This window comes from Scomber scombrus, chromosome 21, assembly GCF_963691925.1.
Source record: "Scomber scombrus chromosome 21, fScoSco1.1, whole genome shotgun sequence".
Lineage (NCBI taxonomy): Eukaryota > Metazoa > Chordata > Actinopteri > Scombriformes > Scombridae > Scomber > Scomber scombrus.
Genome location: NC_084990.1, coordinates 25,083,099 through 25,106,229, shown reverse-complemented (window position 1 = coordinate 25,106,229; position 23,131 = coordinate 25,083,099). Strand labels below are relative to the sequence as shown.

General features: G+C 40.6%; 1 protein-coding gene across 1 annotated transcript; it reads left to right on the top strand.

The window, feature by feature from the left end:
• Positions 1–528: 528 nt before the first annotated feature.
• LOC134003178 (scavenger receptor cysteine-rich type 1 protein M130-like) lies at positions 529–20,401 on the top strand (the record flags this gene model as incomplete). The annotated part of the gene is given in 16 exon segments (XM_062442305.1): positions 529–608; positions 3,442–3,471; positions 6,957–7,238; positions 7,745–8,050; positions 8,243–8,524; positions 9,224–9,529; positions 9,722–10,006; positions 10,513–10,818; positions 11,109–11,399; positions 11,489–11,507; positions 12,016–12,392; positions 12,585–12,869; positions 19,049–19,133; positions 19,218–19,378; positions 19,985–20,085; positions 20,201–20,401. Coding segments are annotated over 16 exon segments (3,360 nt in total), but the record flags the coding sequence as incomplete, so codon positions are not given.
• Between the last annotated feature and the right edge of the window lie 2,730 nt (positions 20,402–23,131).

Sequence of the window (23,131 nt, the reverse complement as noted above, 5' to 3'; positions counted from 1 at the left end):
AACTAAATAACTAAATAATGTCAAAGATTTATTTTCCAAAATAATCTTATGTTTAGGCGATTTCAGTATTTCTACATTTATTTATTTATATTTTTCTGTGTGAACTGTGGTAAACTTTCATATTTCAGTTTTACTCTGAAGTAGCAGAGCAAAAGAAAATGCTGATAATCAGCAAGCTCGGACTGAGAACGGGAAGAGGGTCAAAAAAGAGTGAAGTGAGAAAACAGAAGGGTGTTTGTGGTTTGTCAGCTTCCTGTTTTAAATCACACACTTTTAGTTTTTAATAATAACAACTCAAATCTTCCTAAACAACAAACAACTGTTTAAAATGAACTAAATGAAGTTATGAGGTTTTTCTGTGACAGAAAGCATCTGAGATTACAGAGAACATATTTGTTACCATGGCAACATGTTTATTGTCGTGTTACTTCCTGTTACTCTGTCAAACTGCTTATCAGAGTAAAATCTTGCTCACGTGAGATAAAAAGAGGAAACAGATCATGTGATCAGCAGAGGAGAGCTATCGAGTCCGTCAGACAGACAGAGACAGACGGTCTACCTGGTCATGGATCACCTGCTGATGGTGTTGGTGTTGCTGTGCAGCTCAGGTAGGACTCTGCTTTAATGATGGATGTGTGAAAGACTCAAAACCTCTTTGAAAAATACTGAATTTAAGTCAAAAGTTCACTGAAGGAAAATGTTATCAGTAAAAAGTAGTGAAATATCTTCAGTTCAGTCCTGATAGTTTCACATCGCTTCTTTTCACAGTTTAATAACTGATGTGTTAACATGGAAGCTGTAGTGGAGGCACACATTATATTTCCAGTGGACCATCTTGTTCCAGAAAAACTGACTTACGAACATTTAGAAGAAAGTTGAACAAATTCAGACTCATACGTAGCTACACAGCAGCCACATAAACCACACTGACGCTCTGATTGCTTAACAGCATGTGAAGTGCATTGATGTAGTGATCTATGCAAATAAACTGCAGACACATCAGGTGGTTAACAGTTTAAATGCTACTCTTGGGCTTAAGAGAAAAGGCAGGTGGGTGAAGGATACAAATGTTTTTTACCTCTTTTATTCCTGTCAACAACGGCAGCTTTTCAGAAAACATCACGATGTGTAAAACATCAGATGTCAGTGGAGATAAAAGATACATGGGAATTATAAATGAATCCATTAATTAAAATTAGCATCTCCTGTGGAAAAATTACTAATAAGTGGATGAGGAACAGGTGAGCAGACAAGGACAGACTGGAGGGACACTGAGGACTGATACAGGACAGGTGTGGAGGGGAAATGGGCTGGAAGGAGAGCAGGAACACAGAAGATAAAACACAGAGCAAACAACCCAAATATCAGTAAGTCAAACCAAATGAGCTAAAGGCAGAGGAAGTATTTGTACTTGTATTTTTGGGTGACTTTTTACTTTTACTCCCTACATTTAAACACAAATATTACTTTCTACTCATTACATTGTCAAACAGGCTTGTTACTTTCAACCTCTGTGACTTTATTAAAAAGAAGACATGAAGTGCAAATAAGCGATAAAAGCCAGATCTTTGTTTTTCTTTTGGTGTGTTCGCTCTGTGTCGTCTTGGGTGGCTGCCCACATGTGTGCAGACAGTGCAGGAATATGACCAACACATGCTGTGCACTGTTTACAGAGGTGGATTATAACAGTAGTCTGTGACAGTGAGTGAGTCAGTGAGGAGAGATTAACGCCAGCAAAAAACATGAATGCTCGGCAGCGGAGATCCTAGGATCTGGGGGCCAGAAACAAGAACTGTTTCATTTATTCCATTTTTATGAGTCACATTTCAAACAAAATTCAGTGACTGCTATTCACTGCATGATCCAGCAAAAAAGGAAGCCTTCTGATTGGATGGGTCCCCCCCCCCCCACAGCTAAAAGCCAGCATATAAACTGTAATAACTTGAATTGTGATGACAAAAATAAATATCTACATAAAAAAGATGAACAGATCAGAGGAAGAAGGGGGAAGGAGAAACACGTGTTTCTTTAAGTCTCCCGCGTCTTTCCTGGCACAATAACTAGTGAAAAAGCATCGTTTACGATGTGCAGCTTGCTTTTGTCCGACTCGGGTGACGTCATTGGCAGGAAGTGACGTCAGGCGCCTCACAGCCAATCAGGGAAGAGAATCCCCCAGGGGGAATATGGGATTTTGAGTTCTGCTTGATTTTACCCAGACCAGACAAAGCCATCTGCCAGGCTTTGAAGAACCAAACAACAGTGAGTGGGTTCATTCACATTTTGGGAGAAGCAAATTGAATCTAATAATGAAAAAAATCAACTATCATTATCTATGTCTACATGAATATTAAAGTCACCTACTATAATTACTTTATCAGAACTGAGGTCTGTAAAGTTGTCCAGGCTGGGTTAGGGTTAGCATCTGAGGACAACTAACAGACTACACATCTGTTACCATGGCAACGGCAGAGCATTTCTTGTCATGTACAGGACTGGCTGTTGGGAAATATTTTTTTTCTTATCAAATACACGTATTTGAGACACTTCCTGTTTCTCTGTCAAACTGTTTCTCACATTTAACCCATCCAGTCATGAAGAAATTCTGACTGTGTCGTACTGATGGTCCATCATGACTGAATTCTGACGATGATGAAAAAAAAGGCAAATATATCAAAATCTGGTCAAAGTTTAGTGAACTGAGCCTTTAACCTGCAGTTAGTGGCTTCAGTGTTGTTTGTCTTCTGGCTGATGAGGAGATACATGAGGAGGAAAAAGGGTAACTAACATACCTAAACATACCTATTTAAGAGTTGATTGTCAATAAAAAAACAACAACAACAATAAGCACAGAACAACAAAACTGAACAAATTATACAGAATTAGTGTGCAGCTCAGGCAGGACTCTGCTTTAATGATGGATGTGTGAAAGATTTCAAAACATCTTTGTAAAATGATTTAAGTCTAAATCCTGCATTCAAAAAATGTATTAGTAGTAATGAAATATCTTATTTTCAGTGTAATGGCTTAGTGAGTCATTGCTGTTTTGAGGTTTCAAGTTTAGCGATTTGACTGTTGTCATCCTGCATTTCAATGTTTCCACGTCTGAATTTTTCTTGTTCTCAGGTCTCTGCTGGAAAAAAATCTCAATCTCAATAAGACTGTCTGGTTTGGTTTTTAGCTCCGTCTTCTAGTTACTGAAAACTGAACATGTTACTTTCACATATTATAACAGTCTGTGGCATATTTGGTAAAACAGATGTAAAAGTTATATTGTGGTCCACTTTGCAGGTCAGTGGTAAACTGGTCAAATGACTCCTGAGTGAGTTCAATAATCTGTGTTTTCACTGAGATGAGCTCTGAGCTGCTGGAAAGCCTCACAGTGTTTGTTCAGTTCACAGCTCTGCACCAATATTAATATTAATTGTCTGATTTTCTCTCCAGGACTCCAGGCTGAAGATGATCACCAATCAGGTAAAAACAGAGAATGTATGTCATGTGGTCTGGGAACACCTCTGATCCTCCAGGAGGAGCTGGAGGACGTTACTCACACCTCCATCAGTGGTGGACAGTCAATCTATTTGGGTTCATGACCAAATACCCTCAAACCTAAGAAAACTCATAAAATATGTTAACTTAGATAGAGGTAACTTCAGGGTTAACTCTGGGTTTTCCGTCCTACGACGCTGGTTCACTTCTTACCGGGGTAAATCACCATGGTAACTGGTAAATCACCATGTTAACTGGTAAATCACCATGGTAACTTATGCTGAACGGCTAACCTGCTCCGGAGCAGGTTATAGTCAATCAATCAATCAATCAATCTTTATTTGTATAACGCCAAATCACAACAAAGTTATCTCAAAGCTCTTTCCACATAGAGCAGGTTCTAAACCGAACTCTTCAGTTTAATTTAAAGAGACCCAACATTCACACATGAGCAGCACTTGGTGACAGTGGAGAGAAAAAACTCAGAACCAGAGAGAGGAAGGAGAGGAGAGAGAGGAAGGAGAGGAGAGAGAGAGAGAGGAAGGAGAGGAGAGAGAGAGAGAGGAAGGAGAGGAAGGAGAGGAAGGAGAGGAGAGAGAGAAGCACATTGAAGGTCCAGATTACCTGTGAGACAACTCCGGGGAAGAAGTTTATCTTATTGATGCATTAATAGTACACGAATGTTAATGGATATAGATGATGGATAGAGAGAGAGAGGAGCAGTGCATCATGGGAGTCCCCCAGCCTATAGCAGCATAAAGTAGGAGCTGGAACCCTAAACGTAGAGAGGGTGTCTGCCCCCCCGACCCAATCTGGGATATGGTTCCAAAGGAGAGGAACCTGAGAACTGAAGGCTCTGCCTCCTGTTCTACTTTTAGAGATACTAGGAACCACAAGTAGGCCTGCATGCTGGGAGCGCAGTGTTCTAGTAGGTTCATAAGGTTCTATGAGCTGGGAGCGCAGTGTTCTAGTAGGTACATAAGGTACTATGAGCTGGGAGCGCAGTGTTCTAGTAGGTACATGAGGTACTATGAGCTGGGAGCGCAGTGTTCTAGTAGGTTCATGAGGTTCTATGAGCTGGGAGCGCAGTGTTCTAGTAGGTTCATGAGGTTCTATGAGCTGGGAGCGCAGTGTTCTAGTAGGTTCATGAGGTTCTATGAGCTGGGAGTGAAGTGTTCTAGTAGGTTCATAAGGTTCTATGAGCTGGGAGCACAGTGTTCTAGTAGGTTCATAAGGTTCTATGAGCTGAGAGCGCAGTGTTTTAGTAGGTTCATAAGGTTCTATGAGCTGGGAGCACAGTGTTTTAGTAGGTTCATAAGGTTCTATGAGCTGGGAGCGCAGTGTTCTAGTAGGTTCATAAGGTTCTATGAGCTGGGAGCACAGTGTTCTAGTAGGTTCATAAGGTTCTATGAGCTGGGAGCACAGTGTTCTAGTAGGTTCATAAGGTTCTATGAGCTGGGGGCACAGTGTTCTAGTAGGTTCATAAGGTTCTATGAGCTGGGAGAGCAGTGTTCTAGTAGGTTCATAAGGTTCTATGAGCTGGGAGCACAGTGTTCTAGTAGGTTCATAAGGTTCTATGAGCTGGGAGCACAGTGTTCTAGTAGGTTCATAAGGTTCTATGAGCTGGGAGCGCAGTGTTCTAGTAGGTTCATGAGGTTCTATGAGCTGGGAGCGCAGTGTTCTAGTAGGTTCATAAGGTTCTATGAGCTGGGAGCGCAGTGTTCTAGTAGGTTCATGAGGTTCTATGAGCTGGGAGCGCAGCGTTCTAGGTTCATAAGGTTCTATGAGCTGGGAGCGCAGTGTTCTAGTAGGTTCATGAGGTTCTATGAGCTGGGAGCGCAGCGTTCTAGGTTCATAAGGTTCTATGAGCTGGGAGCGCAGTGTTCTAGTAGGTTCATGAGGTTCTATGAGCTGGGAGCGCAGCGTTCTAGTAGGTTCATGAGGTTCTATGAGCTGGGAGCGCAGTGTTCCAGTAGGTTCATGAGGTTCTTTAAGATATGATGGAGCCTGACCATTAAGAGCTTTAAAAGTGAGGAGAAGGATTTTAAATTCTATTCTAGATTTTACAGGAAGTCGATGCAGTGAAGCTAAAATAGGAGTAATGTGATCTCTCTTTCTAGTTTTATCAGAACTCGTGCAGCTGCATTCTGGACCAGCTGGAGAGTCTTTAACCATTAGTTAAAGTCTTTAGAGATTTATTAGGACAGCCAGATAATAATGAATTACAATAATCCAGCCTAGAAGTAACAAATGCATGGATTAGTTTTTCAGCATCATTTTCAGACAGATGTGTCTAATTTTTGAAATGTTACGCAGATGAAAAAAGTCAGTCCTTGAAATTAGTTTTATATGGGAATTAAAGGACAAATCCTGGTCAAATATAACTCCTAGGTTCCTTACAGTGGTGCTGGAGGCCAAAGTAATGCCATCCAGAGTAGTAATAATATCATTAGATAATGTGTTTCTGAGGTGTTTAGGGCCAAGCACAATAACTTAATTTCAGTTTAATAGCAGGAAATTGCAGGTCTTCCAGGCCTTTATATCCTTAATGCATGTTTGTAGTTTAGTTAACTGGTTGATTTCATCAGGCCTTATTGATAGATATAATTGAGTATCGTCTGCATAACAATGAACATTTATTGAGTGTTTCCGAATAATGTTTTTTCCTAAAGGAAGGAGAATAGTATAACTAAAGGAAGCATATATAAGGAGAATAGTATAACTAAAGGAAGCATATATAAGGAGAATAGTATAACTAAAGGAAGCATATATAAGGAGAATAGTATAACTAAAGGAAACATATATAAGGAGAATAGTATAACTAAAGGAAGCATATATAAGGAGAATAGTATAACTAAAGGAAGCATATATAAGGAGAATAGTATAACTAAAGGAAGCATATATAAGGAGAATAGTATTAACTAAAGGAAGCATATATAAGGAGAATAGTATTAACTAAAGGAAGCATATATAAGGAGAATAGTATAACTAAAGGAAGCATATATAAGGAGAATAGTATAACTAAAGGAAGCATATATAAGGAGAATAGTATTGGACCAAGCACTGAACCCTGAGGAACACCATGTCTAACTTTTGTTTGCATGGAGGATTTATCATTAACATTTACAAACTGAAATCTATCAGATAAATAGGATTTAAACCAGTTTAATGCTGTTCCTTTAATGCCAATTAAATGTTCAAGTCTCTGTAACAGGGTTTGATGATCAATAGTGTTGAAGGCAGCACTAAGATCTAACAGGACGAGGACAGAGAGAAGTCCATTGTCTGATGAAGTCAAAAAGGTCATTAGTAACTTTTATTAGTGCAGTATCTGTGCTATGATGAGCTCTAAATCCAGACTATTGTTTGTAGTTAGCAGGAAATTAGAAAATGCACTAATTACTTTCAAATTCACTTTTCAAACTAACTCACTTTATTATTTTACTGATGACTCTCTTGTTTCTGTTCAGAGTTCAGGTTGGTGGGAGGAGCCAGTCGCTGTGCAGGTACACTGGAGCTGAAACATGGAGAGTGGAGATCAGTGAGTCCCTTTCTCTGGACCCGGAAGGAAGCAGATATAATATGCAGATATTTGGACTGTGGCTCTGCTGTTTCAACAAGAAGCAGAAATGTAGACTCAGACAGATCTGTATGGAGGATCATATCTTACTGTCTTCATTTTGGATCTGCACTGAGGGACTGTGTATCATCATCATATTTATCGTCCTCCATCGTGGAGATCACCTGCTCAGGTAAGTCCATCAGTGACTTCATCTCTGACAGTAATATTCTCCTTCCTCTGTCACAGTGATAGTTGGTGGTTTCCATTGGACTGAACTGTAAACTTATCCAGGACGACAGCATCCTAAAGGGTAGAGAAGTTAGCTTGTTCCTGGAGGCTCATTGATTCAAACTGAGACAATCTGCACCTTTAAGGATATTCACACTCCAAGAGAAAGCAGCAGTAGTAGCAGTTTAGAGTTACAATATACTGTATGTATATGGTGTTTAATCATTTGTATTAACACAGTGTAAACAGAGCAGTTTGCTGCTCTCTGTCAGCTCAGTGTCAGAACCATGATCAGATGTACTGACTTCACACTAGGGATCAGTTTCATTAGGATTTGATCAATACCACTACTCTTATCAATACCTCTTATTGATCCGGTTCTTTATCAATACCAATAAAAAAGCTTTATTGGTATGAATGTTGCAGTTAATTATTCCCAAAACTAATGATGGTCCTCTCTCTCTCCAGACTCTGTCAGGCTGGTGAATGGGACTAGTCGGTGTTCAGGCAGACTGGAGGTGAAGTCTGAGCAGTCGTGGTCCTCAGTGTGTGAAGCTGACTTTGACCAGCAGGATGCAGAGGTGGTCTGTAGGGAGCTTGGCTGTGAGGCTCCTTCAGTCCTCCAGGGGGCGCTCTATGGAGAAGTGGAGGCTCCAATGTGGACCAAAGAGTTCCAGTGTGGAGGCCATGAGTCTGCTCTCCTGGACTGTAGAAGATCAGACTCAGCTAGAAGAACCTGCTCACCTGGTAAAGCTGTTGGACTCACCTGCTCAGGTAGAAGAGGAGCTGCAGCTTTGATTTGTCTTCATTTCTGTTCTAATGAAACTCACTTTATTCTTTTACTGATGACTCTCTTGTTTCTGTTCTAATGAAACTCACTTTATTCTTTTACTGATGACTCTCTTGTTTCTGTTCTAATGAAACTCACTTTATTCTTTTACTGATGACTCTCTTGTTTCTGTTCAGAGCCTGTCAGGTTGGTGGGAGGAGCCAGTCGCTGTGCAGGTACACTGCACCTGAAATATGGGGAGTGGAGACCAGTTAGTTCCTCTCGCTGGACCCTGAAGGAAGCATATATAATATGTAGATCCCTGGATTGTGGCTCTGCTGTTTCAACAAGAAGCAGAAATGAATACTCATACAGATCGGTATGGAGGATCAGTTCTGACTGTGTTCAGTCTGGATCTGCACTGAGGGACTGTGTATCATCAGATTCCTCTGACTTCATCATGGAAATCACCTGCTCAGGTAAGTCCATCAGTGACATCATCTCTGACAGTAATATTGTCCTTCCTCTGTCACAGTGATAGTTGGTGGTTTCCATTGGACTGAACTGTAAACTTATCCAGTACGACAGCATCCTAAAGGGTAGAGAAGTTAGCTTGTTCCTGGAGGCTCATTGATTCAAACTGAGACAATCTGCACCTTTAAGGATCTTCACACTACAAGAGAAAGCAGCAGTAGTAGCAGTTTACAGTTACAATATACTGTATGTATATGGTGTTTCGGTGGAGTTATTATGTGACCGTTGGAAGTTATGAATCTGATTGAGTAGCTATGATATGTGGAGTTCCTCAGGGGTTAGTTGCATGAAAACAGGAGGAGTCTAATTCAGATTAGCTGTAGCTTCATCCATTATTCTACTGTGAACAGAGTTATGAGGGGCGTGACTACCTAATAACAGAGAGACTCCTCCTTTTAAACTTCTACATCTTCTTTATTTTCTGATACCATGCATTTCTGTCCACCACTGGGTCATTCTAAATAAGACATTTTCAAATCCTACAACTAACATAACATATTTTCTCTAGATAAAGACTTGAGTCAGGGTATGAATGTGCTCTCTCTCTTCATCAGTTGTTACTTTCAAATTGAGAAAAAGCTTTATTGGTATGAATGTTGCAGTTAAATATTCCCAAAACTAATGATGGTCCTCTCTCTCTCCAGACTCTGTCAGGCTGGTGAATGGGACTAGTCTGTGTTCAGGCAGACTGGAGGTGAAGTCTGAGCAGTCGTGGTCCTCAGTGTGTGAAGCTGACTTTGACCAGCAGGATGCAGAGGTGGTCTGTAGGGATCTTGGCTGTGGGGCTCCTTCAGTCCTCCAGGGGGCGCTCTATGGAGAAGTGGAGACTCCAATGTGGACCAAAGAGTTCCAGTGTGGAGGCAATGAGTCTGCTCTCCTGGACTGTAGAAGATCAGACTCAGCTAGAAGAACCTGCTCACCTGGTAAAGCTGTTGGACTCACCTGCTCAGGTAGAAGAGGAGCTGGAGCTTTGATTTGTCTTCATTTCTGTTCTAATGAAACTCACTTTATTCTTTTACTGATGACTCTCTTGTTTCTGTTCTAATGAAACTCACTTTATTCTTTTACTGATGACTCTCTTGTTTCTGTTCTAATGAAACTCACTTTATTCTTTTACTGATGACTCTCTTGTTTCTGTTCAGAGCCTGTCAGGTTGGTGGGAGGAGCCAGTCGCTGTGCAGGTACACTGGAGATGAAACATGGAGAGTGGAGACCAGTGATGAGTGACTCTGACTGGACCCTGAAGAAAGCAGATGTAATATGTAGATATTTGGACTGTGGCTCTGCTGTTTCAATAAGAAGCAGAAATGAAGCCTCAGACAGATCTGTATGGTGGATCAGCTCTAACTTACTTCATTCTGGATCTGAGCTGAGGGACTGTGTATCATCACATTCCTCTTCCTCCATCTTGGAGCTCACCTGCTCAGGTAAGTCCATCAGTGACATCATCTCTGACAGTAATATTGTCCTTCCTCTGTCACAGTGATAGTTGGTGGTTTCCATTGGACTGAACTGTAAACTTATCCAGGACGACAGCATCCTAAAGGGTAGAGAAGTTAGCTTGTTCCTGGAGGCTCATTGATTCAAACTGAGACAATCTGCACCTTTAAGGATATTCACACTACAAGAGAAAGCAGCAGTAGTAGCAGTTTAGAGTTACAATATACTGTATGTATATGGTGTTTAATCATTTGTATTAACACAGTGTAAACAGAGCAGTTTGCTGCTCTCTGTCAGCTCAGTGTCAGAACCATGATCAGATGTACTGACTTCACACTAGGGATCAGTTTCATTAGGATTTTATCAATACTACTACTCTTATCAATACCTCTTATTGATCCGGTTCTTTATCAATACCAATAAAAAAGCTTTATTGGTATGAATGTTGCAGTTAAATATTCCCAAAACTAATGATGGTCCTCTCTCTCTCCAGACTCTGTCAGGCTGGTGAATGGGACTAGTCTGTGTTCAGGCAGACTGGAGGTGAAGTCTGAGCAGCCGTGGTCCTCAGTGTGTGAAGCTGACTTTGACCAGCAGGATGCAGAGGTGGTCTGTAGGGATCTTGGCTGTGGGGCTCCTTCAGTCCTCCAGGGGGCGCTCTATGGAGAAGTGGAGGCTCCAATGTGGACCAAAGAGTTCCAGTGTGGAGGCAATGAGTCTGCTCTCCTGGACTGTAGAAGATCAGACTCAGCTAGAAGAACCTGCTCACCTGGTAAAGCTGTTGGACTCACCTGCTCAGGTAGAAGAGGAGCTGCAGCTTTGATTTGTCTTCATTTCTGTTCTAATAAAACTCACTTTATTCTTTTACTGGTGACTCTCTTGTTTCTGTTCTAATGAAACTCACTTTATTCTTTTACTGATGACTCTCTTGTTTCTGTTCTAATGAAACTCACTTTATTCTTTTACTGATGACTCTCTTGATTCTGTTCTAATGAAACTCACTTTATTCTTTTACTGATGACTCTCTTGTTTCTGTTCTAATGAAACTCACTTTATTCTTTTACTGATGACTCTCTTGTTTCTGTTCAGAGCCTGTCAGGTTGGTGGGAGGAGCCAGTCGCTGTGCAGGTACACTGGAGATGAAACATGGAGAGTGGAGACCAGTAGAGCATTATTACTGGACCATGAAGGAAGCAGACGTAATATGTAGATATATGGACTGTGGCTCTGCTGTTTCAACAAGAAGCAGAAGCGCCTCATACAGATCTGTATGGAGCATCAGTTCTGACTGTGTTCAGTCTGGATCTGCACTGAGGGACTGTGTATCATCAGATTCCTCTTCCTCCATCTTGGAGATCACCTGCTCAGGTAAGTCCATCAGTGACATCATCTCTGACAGTAATATTTTCCTTCCTCTGTCACAGTGATAGTTGGTGGTTTCCATTGGACTGAACTGTAAACTTATCCAGGACGACAGCATCCTAAAGGGTAGAGAAGTTAGCTTGTTCCTGGAGGCTCATTGATTCAAACTGAGACAATCTGCACCTTTAAGGATATTCACACTACAAGAGAAAGCAGCAGTAGTAGCAGTTAACAGTTACAATATACTGTATGTATATGGTGTTTCGGTGGAGTTATTATGTGACCGTTGGAAGTTATGAATCTGATCGAGTAGCTATGATATGTGGAGTTCCTCAGGGGTTAGTTGCATGAAAACAGGAGGAGTCTAATTCAGATTAGCTGTAGCTTCATCCATTATTCTACTGTGAACAGAGTTATGAGGGGCGTGACTACCTAATAACAGAGAGACTCCTCCTTTTAAACTTCTACATCTTCTTTATTTTCTGATACCATGCATTTCTGTCCACCACTGGGTCATTCTAAATAAGACATTTTCAAATCCTACAACTAACATAACATATTTTCTGTAGATAAAGACTTGAGTCAGGGTATGAATGTGCTCTCTCTCTTCATCAGTTGTTACTTTCAAATTGAGAAAAAGCTTTATTGGTATGAATGTTGCAGTTAAATATTCCCAAAACTAATGATGGTCCTCTCTTTCTCCAGACTCTGTCAGGCTGGTGAATGGGACTAGTCTGTGTTCAGGCAGACTGGAGGTGAAGTCTGAGCAGTCGTGGTCCTCAGTGTGTGAAGCTGACTTTGACCAGCAGGATGCAGAGGTGGTCTGTAGGGAGCTAGGCTGTGGGGCTCCTTCAGTCCTCCAGGGGGCGCTCTATGGAGAAGTGGAGGCTCCAATGTGGACCAAAGAGTTCCAGTGTGGAGGCCATGAGTCTGCTCTCCTGGACTGTAGAAGATCAGACTCAGCTAGAAGAACCTGCTCACCTGGTAAAGCTGTTGGACTCACCTGCTCAGGTAGAAGAGGAGCTGCAGCTTTGATTTGTCTTCATTTCTGTTCTAATGAAACTCACTTTATTCTTTTACTGATGACTCTCTTGTTTCTGTTCTAATGAAACTCACTTTATTCTTTTACTGATGACTCTCTTGTTTCTGTTCTAATGAAACTCACTTTATTCTTTTACTGATGACTCTCTTGTTTCTGTTCAGATCCTGTCAGGTTGGTGGGAGGAGCCAGTCGCTGTGCAGGTACACTGGAGGTGAAACATGGAGAGTGGAGACCAGTGATGAGTGACTCTGACTGGACCCTGAAGAAAGCAGATGTAATATGTAGATATTTGGACTGTGGCTCTGCTGTTTCAACAGGAAGCAGAAATGAAGCCTCAGACAGATCTGTATGGTGGATCATATCTGACTGTCTTCAGTCTGGATCTGACCTGAGGGACTGTGTATCCTCAGGTTCCTCTTCCTCCATTGTGGAGCTCACCTGCTCAGGTAAGTCCATCAGTGACATCATCTCTGACAGTAATATTTTCCTTCCTCTGTCACAGTGATAGTTGGTGGTTTCCATTGGACTGAACTGTAAACTTATCCAGGACGACAGCATCCTAAAGGGTAGAGAAGTTAGCTTGTTCCTGGAGGCTCATTGATTCAAACTGAGACAATCTGCACCTTTAAGGATATTCACACTACAAGAGAAAGCAGCAGTAGTAGCAGTTTAGAGTTACAATATACTGTATGTATATGGTGTTTAATCATTTGTATTAACACAGTGTAAACAGAGCAGTTTTCTGCTCTCTGTCAGCTCAGTGTCAGAACCATGATCAGATGTACTGACTTCACACTAGGGATCAGTTTCATTAGGATTTCATCAATACTACTACTCTCATCTATACCTCTTATTGATCTGGTTCCTCATCAATACTCTTATCAGCTCTTTATATTATTATTAAATTATTACTATATTAAAATTATAGTTAATGAAAGTCATGAATCCACAACAGGACTATAATGTATTTATATATTAGAGTTAAAAATGCAGAGTTTGCTGACATCAACAACAATGTTTACAACAGTGTCACAATATGAACTCAATAATATCTCCATGGAAACAAGCAGAACCCAAAACCAGATTTTACCATCCAATAATCTCACTCCTTGTTTTCTTCAAGTACTGATAAAAGAACTGAGCTTAAAAATACCTCAGGTTTTTAACTGGTTAATACTGGTTCCAGTTCAGAAGCAGGTTTCAGGGGGCATCCCTACCTCAGACCAGTGTTAATAATTACAGTTCTCTGTAGTCTGAGCTGAGGTCTGATAGCATGAGCTGCTACTGTTGAAAGCAATAATCTGACAGAGGAAAACAGGAGGAGTCTAATTCAGATTAGCTGTAGTTTCATCCATTATTCTACTGTGAACAGAGTAATGAGGGGCGTGATACCTAATAATAGAGAGACTCCTGCTTTTAAAGTACTACGTAGGCAATATTCTCAACCCTTACTCTCCATTCAAATAATCCAAAAAAGTGTTGAGTTGCTTTTTCCCCTGTGCTGATGGTTTAGAGGACTGGTTGAAATGAAGCACTCAGTCTGTTTATCATGAACTGAAGTGAGGAGTGATACAGTCACTTATATCTGTGTTGTCATGTCTCTCCAGGTCAGCAGGAGTTAGACGTCAGGACCGCAGGAGAACACTGAGATGGATTATTATCATCCCAGTTCGTCCAGCTGAAGAGGAAAGAGCCTAAGGAGCAGAGTAGGACCTCCAAGGAGCCACACAAGCCCTCAGAAGCAGAAAATCATGTTTGGTTTCCTCCCTCCTCTCATTCTCTGGTCTTTTCAGCCCAGTATGGCGATGAATGACGTCCATGTTGGTTGATTCCGCAGCTTCTGATTTACATCCAGCACTAACGCTGGATGATTGATGATTGATGAGTTTATATCTTTTTCTTTCACTGCCTCTTATATTCTATATACTACTTATTCAGCTTTAATGCATTACTACTATATTCAAAATAAGAGATTTTTGAGATAAAGAAACTGAGAAAATCAAAATTGAGTGAAATCAAATGTTTTATCTTTGTTTTGCTGTTCCTTGTGTTTCTGCTGAATGTTCACTCATCCCTCATTTATTGTATGTTACAGCTTCATGCTAATAAATCTAATGCATCAATAACACTTTTACACCTTTTTTATTCATTTGTTTGTAATTTACAGGAAGGGAGTAACAACATTATACTCATATATATGATATACAGTAAAGAAGAACACAAAAACTTGCTCCTAAACAGGAGTCCAAAGGCCATCATGGACTTCCTCCGTCATCCAAAATGATATCAACAGAAATAACTAAGCAAATACACATATGTACATTTATGAAGTGACCAAAGAGTGTACATACAGTATACTATGTACAAGTATGATATGCATATAAATATATAACCTGAAGGGGAGAAAACTAAACAAGCAGAATCTAAGAAAAAGAAAAAAGTAAAAAAATGTATAATAGCACTGATTCTCTGGAAGAGCGTAATTGTGCTGTGACCAGTACATGAGGTGGTTTCCAGTCACACGATACCAGCTAACCATTAACGCTCATCATTTACAGTTAGCTTCAATACTGCGGACATTAACAAACCATATGATAAAAAGTTCCAATGATAATAATAATAATAACAATAATTTTAAAAAAAAACAATAAAAATATTAAGAATATAAAATGCATTTTATTTATAGGCGCCTTACAAGACACATGAAAACAACAACAGCACATCAAACATAATAAAATCAACTGAAAAAGCCCGGTCTCCCCTGAGCTTTAGCTTGGATCTGGGCACAACTAAAAGCGACTGGTCATGGTGGAGGTACATGTGTTTCAATCCCTCAGATAAGTTGGCACTCTGAGATCTTGAGTGGAGAAGGGGCTACTAATCACTTCCTTGGGGTCGTCAGGTGGGCACCCTCATTGATGTTTCGTTGATAGACTCACAACACCTCCAGAGTTCTCAACAGCATCACCTAGCATCCCAGGTGCACTCCCCTCAGCTTTCACCCTTCTTGCTGGTCATTTCGCAGCCCAGACGGAATCCTTTCTTTTCAGCCAGATCCAGCTGCTACTTCGTTCTGCATCCTCTGACAGTGACCTCACTGTTTGCCATCTTCTTCAGGAGCTTAGATGTTGAGGTGGCTATAAACCCTCTACAGCCAACCTCTACCGGGTTGACCTTGGTCCGCCAGCCTCGTTGTTCTGCCTCTGCTGCTAAGTCAGTATATGTCAATCTCTTGCGTTCACACACTTCATCAACCGCAACCTCCGACAGGACAGTTAACTCCAGTATGTGAAGGGACTTCTGCGAGGTTGACCATCGGATCATATCCAGTCTGAGGTTAGTTGTGATTATCTCTGTCAGAGCCTTTGGCCTAGGTCAACCTGCATTTTTCAGTCCTGGACGGCATCCAGGAGGGTCTCCAAGGAAGTTGTCCAGCTTCCACAAAGGAGATGGTGTTTGGGAAACTGGACGTCGGGGGAGGGAGGGCATTGGTGGTGGATATCCTTCGCTCCAAGGTAGTGGCCAGTTGTTGCAGGACACTGTTGTGCCTCTTTGCGAGAGACTGATTTTGCAGCCAGTAAGAATATGCTGTAATGTTCACGAATTTTCCTTGCATGATGGATATGCTCCTTAACTTGCTGGGTTTCAACTTCATCATTGCCCAAGTTATGTTGGTGTTAATCTTATTCAGCAGCCACTTGGTACATGCGATGGTTGAGGTGAGGGTGGTCATATCAACCATATAGGCGCGAATGGGAGTTAGGCGCTGTCCAGAGTGCAGATGTTCTCCTCCTACCACCTATTTGGGTGTTCGAATGATTGCTTCCATAGCCGGGTCAGTGAAAAACAAGGGTTGGCAAGATGAGAAATTCAAAAATGTATTAAAAAATAGTTTTAAAAGCAGCATCAGGTTTATTAATATGTATATTAGTTTCTGTTGGTTTTGTGTCATTTAAAATGACATTTGCAACATTTGTTTTTACCAAAAGTAAGACTGAATGCTCCTGAAAATGTCCCATGGTGTAACCACAAAGAATGATAAATATTGGATATTTGAATCACCTACAGTGTGTTTAATCGGACAATAGGAATTTTGAATAATGTATCTTTAAAAGATGTGCGTGGGCAGAAAGAGAGAGGAACTGGTTCCAGTCCTCCATCATGAGTTCAGTGGTTCTGGCTCAGAGATGATGTTATTATATTATAAAGAGATCAGGTGGTTCAGATGATATTATTTTATTATGATCTCAATCTCCTGTTATAAGGCCTTCTTCACAATTTTAACAAAATAGCCTCTTAAATGGTGCTTGCACTTTGTGACACATCATGTGTATAATGTAAGATCATGCCAAACTAGTTGAAATGGTGTTTTATTGAGAATTTGAGCATTTTTTAAGAAAGTGTAATTTCTTTGGTTCAAGTTTTGATGGTTACACCACTTAAAGTCCGTGAGCCAGGGCCTCAAAATATGGAAACCGTTACAGAAAAAGTGGCAAAGGCTACCATACCATTTCTGAAAGCCTGGAATCTCAGCTTTTCAATGATGTATGATGGCCATCTGACAAGAGTAGCTGTTTTGAGTTAACACACATAATGTAAACTAAGGTTGAGAAAAATAATGCGTATAAATCAAGCAGAACACTGACAGCTGAAAATCTATATTGGACATATTGGAATATTTTTTTTATTTTGTTATGTTTGGTATCATTTTAAAGGGGAGACTCTGGACTTTGATTTAAATCCCTTTGTGAACATTTTGGATAAGTACAGCCAACCCTGGAGCTCTTCAAACTTTTAATCACACACATTTTCCTGCCATTTCCGCCTAAGTCATCTTTGTCTTTTAATCCTGTGGCACCAGGGAGCATCAAAGAAACAAAATCCAAACACTGAAATACTGGTATGACCCTAAGGATTCAGAAAATGTATCATTTACCCATATTATCTGATTTGGAGGGGGTGATTTTCAGTGTTATATCAGACATGGCGTTTGAGAAAATAATGCCTATAAATTAAGCAGAACACTGACATAGCTGAAAATCTAAAAAACGGTATAACAAATAACAAATGAGACATGGATTCCTATGTTTTAAGGTGTGGTTAACCCAATTATGACATTGCCATTACTGAAAAAGGTCAAGGTCATGACTTTTAGGCATGATCAATGACATTTTATGACATTTTCGTACCGATTGCATCATTCAAGGCCACGACACTAATCAAACTCCTCGTCGGAATCCTCATCAGAGGAATAGGATTGTTTCTCATCAGCAAAGTCATCCTTCTGGTTTTTGCACTGTCTTGCATGGCATAGGTCAGTGCAGGCCAAGTTGTTGGCAACACACTGACATGATGGAGTGACACAGTCCCTCTTGCATGAGCAGGACAGAAACTCAAGTACTGCTTGTGGACCATTGGAGACATTGAACCAGTCTATGGAGAGCTGCAAGTCACCATCTTGGTCCACTCTAGACCACCCATGCTCAACTGGGGAAGGAACTTCAGGGTTGTTCTCGAGGCATCTTCTCCAGATAGCACCTTGATAGTTAGCTCTGAGACAGTGCTTCCTGAGAGAATCTGAGCATGGAGGTAACTGCCAGGATTCTACGCCTTTCTTTGCACAAAAAAGTGCATACCTCATTTCATTGATGTTGGTGATTCTGGACGGTCCTCTCTCTCTCCAGACTCTGTCAGGCTGGTGAATGGGACTAGTCTGTGTTCAGGCAGACTGGAGGTGAAGTCTGAGCAGTCGTGGTCCTCAGTGTGTGAAGCTGACTTTGACCAGAAGGATGCAGAGGTGGTCTGTAGGGAGCTTGGCTGTGGGGCTCCTTCAGTCCTCCAGGGGGCGCTCTATGGAGAAGTGGAGGCTCCAATGTGGACCAAAGAGTTCCAGTGTGGAGGCCATGAGTCTGCTCTCCTGGACTGTAGAAGATCAGACTCAACTAGAAGAACCTAGAAGCTAGAAGGAGCTGCAGCTTTGATTTGTCTTCATTTCTGTTCTAATGAAACTCACTTTATTCTTTTACTGATGACTCTCTTGTTTCTGTTCTAATGAAACTCACTTTATTCTTTTACTGATGACTCTCTTGTTTCTGTTCAGAGCCTGTCAGGTTGGTGGGAGGAGCCAGTCGCTGTGCAGGTACACTGGAGATGAAACATGGAGAGTGGAGACCAGTAGAGCATTATGACTGGACCCTGAAGGAAGCAGATATAATATGTAAATATTTGGACTGTGGCTCTGCTGTTTCTTCAGAAGCCAGAAATGAAACCTCAGACAGATCTGTATGGAGGATCAACCCTTACTGTCTTTATTTTGGATCTGACCTGAGGGACTGTGTATTTTCATCAGTTTACTCTTCATTCATCATGGAGCTCACCTGCTCAGGTACGTCCATCAGTGACATCATCTCTGACAGTTATATTTTCCTTCCTCTGTCACAGTGATAGTTGGTGGTTTCCATTGGACTGAACTGGAAACTTATCCAGGACGACAGCAACATTCAACTTCTCAAAGAAGAAGAAAGATTCATCATCTCTCTGTATTTACAGACCTGCTGCTTCAGCCAATCATCTCTCTGTATTTACAGACCTGCTGCTTCAGCCAATCATCTCTCTGTATTTACAGACCTGCTGCTTCAGCCAATCATCTCTGTGTATTCTACCATGGACGGGGTCTCCGGGGCCCAGCAGCAGGGGTTTCAGGTTCTCCAGGGCTCCAACTTCACCATCAGCTGCTCCGTCCAGCCTCAGTACCCAGGAGGCTCCTTCCAGCTCACCTTCACCTCCTCCAACACAACATACAACTACACCCAGCCAGCTGTCAATCACTCTGCTGACTTCCTGTTTCCTGCTGCAGACCCCGCCCACCAAGGAAACTACAGCTGTGTTTATGGCGTCTATGTTTTTTCTCATAACTTCTCCTCTGAGAGCCGTCTGCTCTCTCTCACTGTCACAGGTAAGCTGAAGCAGAGTGTGAAGCTCAGTCCAACTGAGACGTCACACTGACTTTGTTTCCATGTTTGATAAAAAGTCATGAGGCAGCAGGAGCGACCCAGCGACCTACAGAGAGCTGAGTCACAATCTGATGAAGGAGCTGTAAACTGTTTCCTTCCCGGCTTCTTTAACATTATTCAACCATAACAACTGTGTTGTAGTGGAAAGTAAAAGTGAAGCCAGATAAGCACTATAATGATAATAAACAGGGCTTTACATGATGAACTCAGAGCTTCACCAGGATCACATCTGATTTAACTGCATGTAAAGATGTTGACTGTTAACAATCAGTTGAATCATTTTAACCAGACAGGAGCTTTAAGGAGAGAATCAGCAGACTTTCATTCATTCTTTCAAAGCAGCTGTGAACACATTAGTGGTTTTTGTTGAACATCATCAGCATACAGAGAGGATCAGATGAACTTATTCTCTAAGAGCTGAATCAACAAGCTGCTTCAGACTTCACTGATTTTAGGAGATTTAACATCAGTAAAGTTCCTGTTTGATGGGAGCTGTTGTCCTCATGATGTCATGTGATCTAATGTGATGACTGAATGTGTCTCATCAGATCCAGATGAGAAACCTTACAGAACAGGTTCTATCATCCCACCAGTCGTCCTGCTGGTGGCTCTGCTGTTGGTCGTCATTATCATCTATTTCATCCTGAAGGTACTGGACATGTTTGTTTAGAGGACTGGTTGAAATGAAGCACTCAGCCTGTTTATCTTGAACTAGAGAGAGGAGTGATGCTGTCACTTAGATCTGTGTTGTCATGTCTCTCCAGGCCAGCAGGGGGCAGAAGTCAGACTCACAGGAGGACACTGAGATGGATTATTATGACCTCGGTGTTTCCAGAGCTGAAGGAGAGCCGGCTGAAGAGGAAGAAGCTCAGGGAGCCCTGACAGCAGTTGGTCATCACCAGCACCAACGCTCCAAAACAGGAAGTAGTGAGACCTTTATTGAGCCCACTAGAAGAAGAGCAGAGAGGAGATCTGATTGGATGATTGATGATTTATGAGTTTGTATCTTTTTTTCTTCACTGCCTTTTATATTCTATACACCACTTATTCAGCTCAAATGTGTTATTGCTATTTTCAATATATTTGATTTTTGAGAAAAAGAAAATGACAAAAATCAAAATCAAGTGAAATCAAATGTTTTATCTTTGTTTTGCTATTTTATCAGATGTGTTTCTGCTGAATGTTCACTCAGCCCTCATCTATTGTTTGCAGAGCTTCATTATTGAATGTTTCACTTGTTTATTGAGAGAAAAAAACCCAAATCAATGAAACTCCAGTCCACGTTTTCACTGATACCGACGGCTTCTCACATATTGTACACGTGCACGTGGACATACACACACACGTGCGGTGCTGCTGATGCTCGTTGTTGGTGATGCACAGACACCAGGAAGCTTAGGTGGTCAAACACTGTCACAATAAAATGTTCAGGACATTAATAACTTACTGAAACTAAATATTAGTATTTTGTCGCCTTTGTTTCTGTCTCTACAGACTATTCAGTTAGCTAAGAAGTGCTAATGCTACGTTAGTAAATAGTGAAAAGATGAGCAGGATGGTTACTTTTATTTGATTGTTACTGTAGAGAGGACCGGTCTGTTTTTGGTTATGTGTGTATACATATATATATATATATATTTATATTTTAACATTCTCCATATATGGCCGGATAATGTTAGGAAATGATTGAGTGTAAGGAGCAGTGATACCGTTCTAACAGATATTCATCTTGGAAGGGTGTTTCAGTTACCATGGTGACAGACTCAGAGTTTCAGTTACCATGGTGACTGACTCAGAGTTTCAGTTACCATGGTGACAGACTCAGAGTTTCAGTTACCATGGTGACAGACTCAGAGTTTCAGTTACCATGGTGACTGACTCAGAGTTTTAGTTACCATGGTGACTGACTCAGAGTTTCAGTTACCATGGTGACTGACTCAGAGTTTCAGTTACCATGGTGACTGACTCAGAGTTTCAGTTACCATGGTGACTGACTCAGAGTTTCACTCATCTCAGGATTAACTTACTCTGAGTTTTCCACATAAACGGCTTTCTGGAAACACACCTGAGTCTCTGATGGACAGCAGCTGACTAATAAAAGCTGCTGACTCATTTATAAACTGGCTCATAAAACTGACAAATTATTCTATTCATTCTCTGTCAATGGAAATATTGAATAGGAAACATTTCAGTCAAGGTTCATTAAGCTTTTCATTGTCTTCTAATATGTGATCTGAGGCCAAACACTTCCTCTGGATGGAATTACAAAATGTACCCATCGTTTTCCTCCCAGTATAGTCAGCCCTGTTATAAGGAACCAGAATACAGGAAATTACAGCTACGCTATTAAAATGATTGTGTTAAATGTGTTATTACTATTTTCAGAATAAGAGATTTTTGAGTTGAATAAAACTGAGAAAAATCTAAATTGAGTGAAATTAAATGTTTTATCTTTGTTTTGCTGTTTCTTGTGTTTCTACTGAATGTTCACTATTGTATGTTACAGCTTCATGCTAATAAATCTAATGCAATATCATTTCTAATGTATTAATACAATATACAATTACAACAAACAATACAACACTTTTGTGTGATCAGTTTTGTATTAATTGGTTTGTAATTTAGAGGAAGGGAGTAACATTATTATAGTCATATCACATACAGCAAAGTGGAATAATAACCATTACCCCGAATAAACACAAATGTTGGTATGAGAATATTACTTAATGTGAGAAAAAGTGTTACATTGATGTTATGTTTACATTGTGCTGATCATCAGTTATGATGATGATGAAAGTCAACCCTATGGCAGGCGCAGGCCCTCCATGGATGAAAGTAGGATCCAAATATTGCATTAATCTCAGTGATGTTTACCCCCAGACATTTAAAACTGGAGTCACTCTCCAAGCTCCTTGGGTATGTGAAATATAAATATATATATATATATAAATAGCACCCATTATAATAATAATAATAATAATTATTATTATTATTATTCCTTCACTGTTAATGAACACTGGGTTGTGGCTGTGATAGTAACTTCATAGTAACTATGAACATGAAATGAAACATACTGTATATAAAAAAATGTATACACATATAAATGTACCTATTTTTTGTTTATTTGAAACTTGGTAAACTAATTCATATTTTAACTGATTTCTGAAGGAGTGGAGCCAAAGAAAATGCTGATTATATACAAACTCAGACTGAGAACAGGAAGATGTTCAATAAAGATGCTGAGACTAATCTCTGGAAGTGTGCTGTCCTGTGGTAGCCCCGTCCCCTCTGGCCCTCCTGCAAACAGAAACCTGAGTGAACTCTGGTGGTGGAACAGGACAGATGGGACAATAATAGGAAGGGTCAGTTTATACTCAAACGTAAGGCAGGACACACTGAGTATTAGTGATGTACGTGTTGGTTTTAATCAAGTGTGTACTCATCTTTGCAACCCTATATTAAGTTGATTGATTGATTTATTTTACAGATTTTGATGGCATATCTATTGATTTTTCTATTAAATGAAAGTTTAATACATTTCAATGGAATTGCTTTATAATTAAAAATGTCGTTAATGTTCAGAAGGGCTTAACTCATGTATGCTGCGTAATGTATGACAGTAAGTTGGCATCATGTGTGTAGAGTGTCTGACACACATTCACAGTAAATGGTCTCACAGAGGGGTTTTTTCTTTC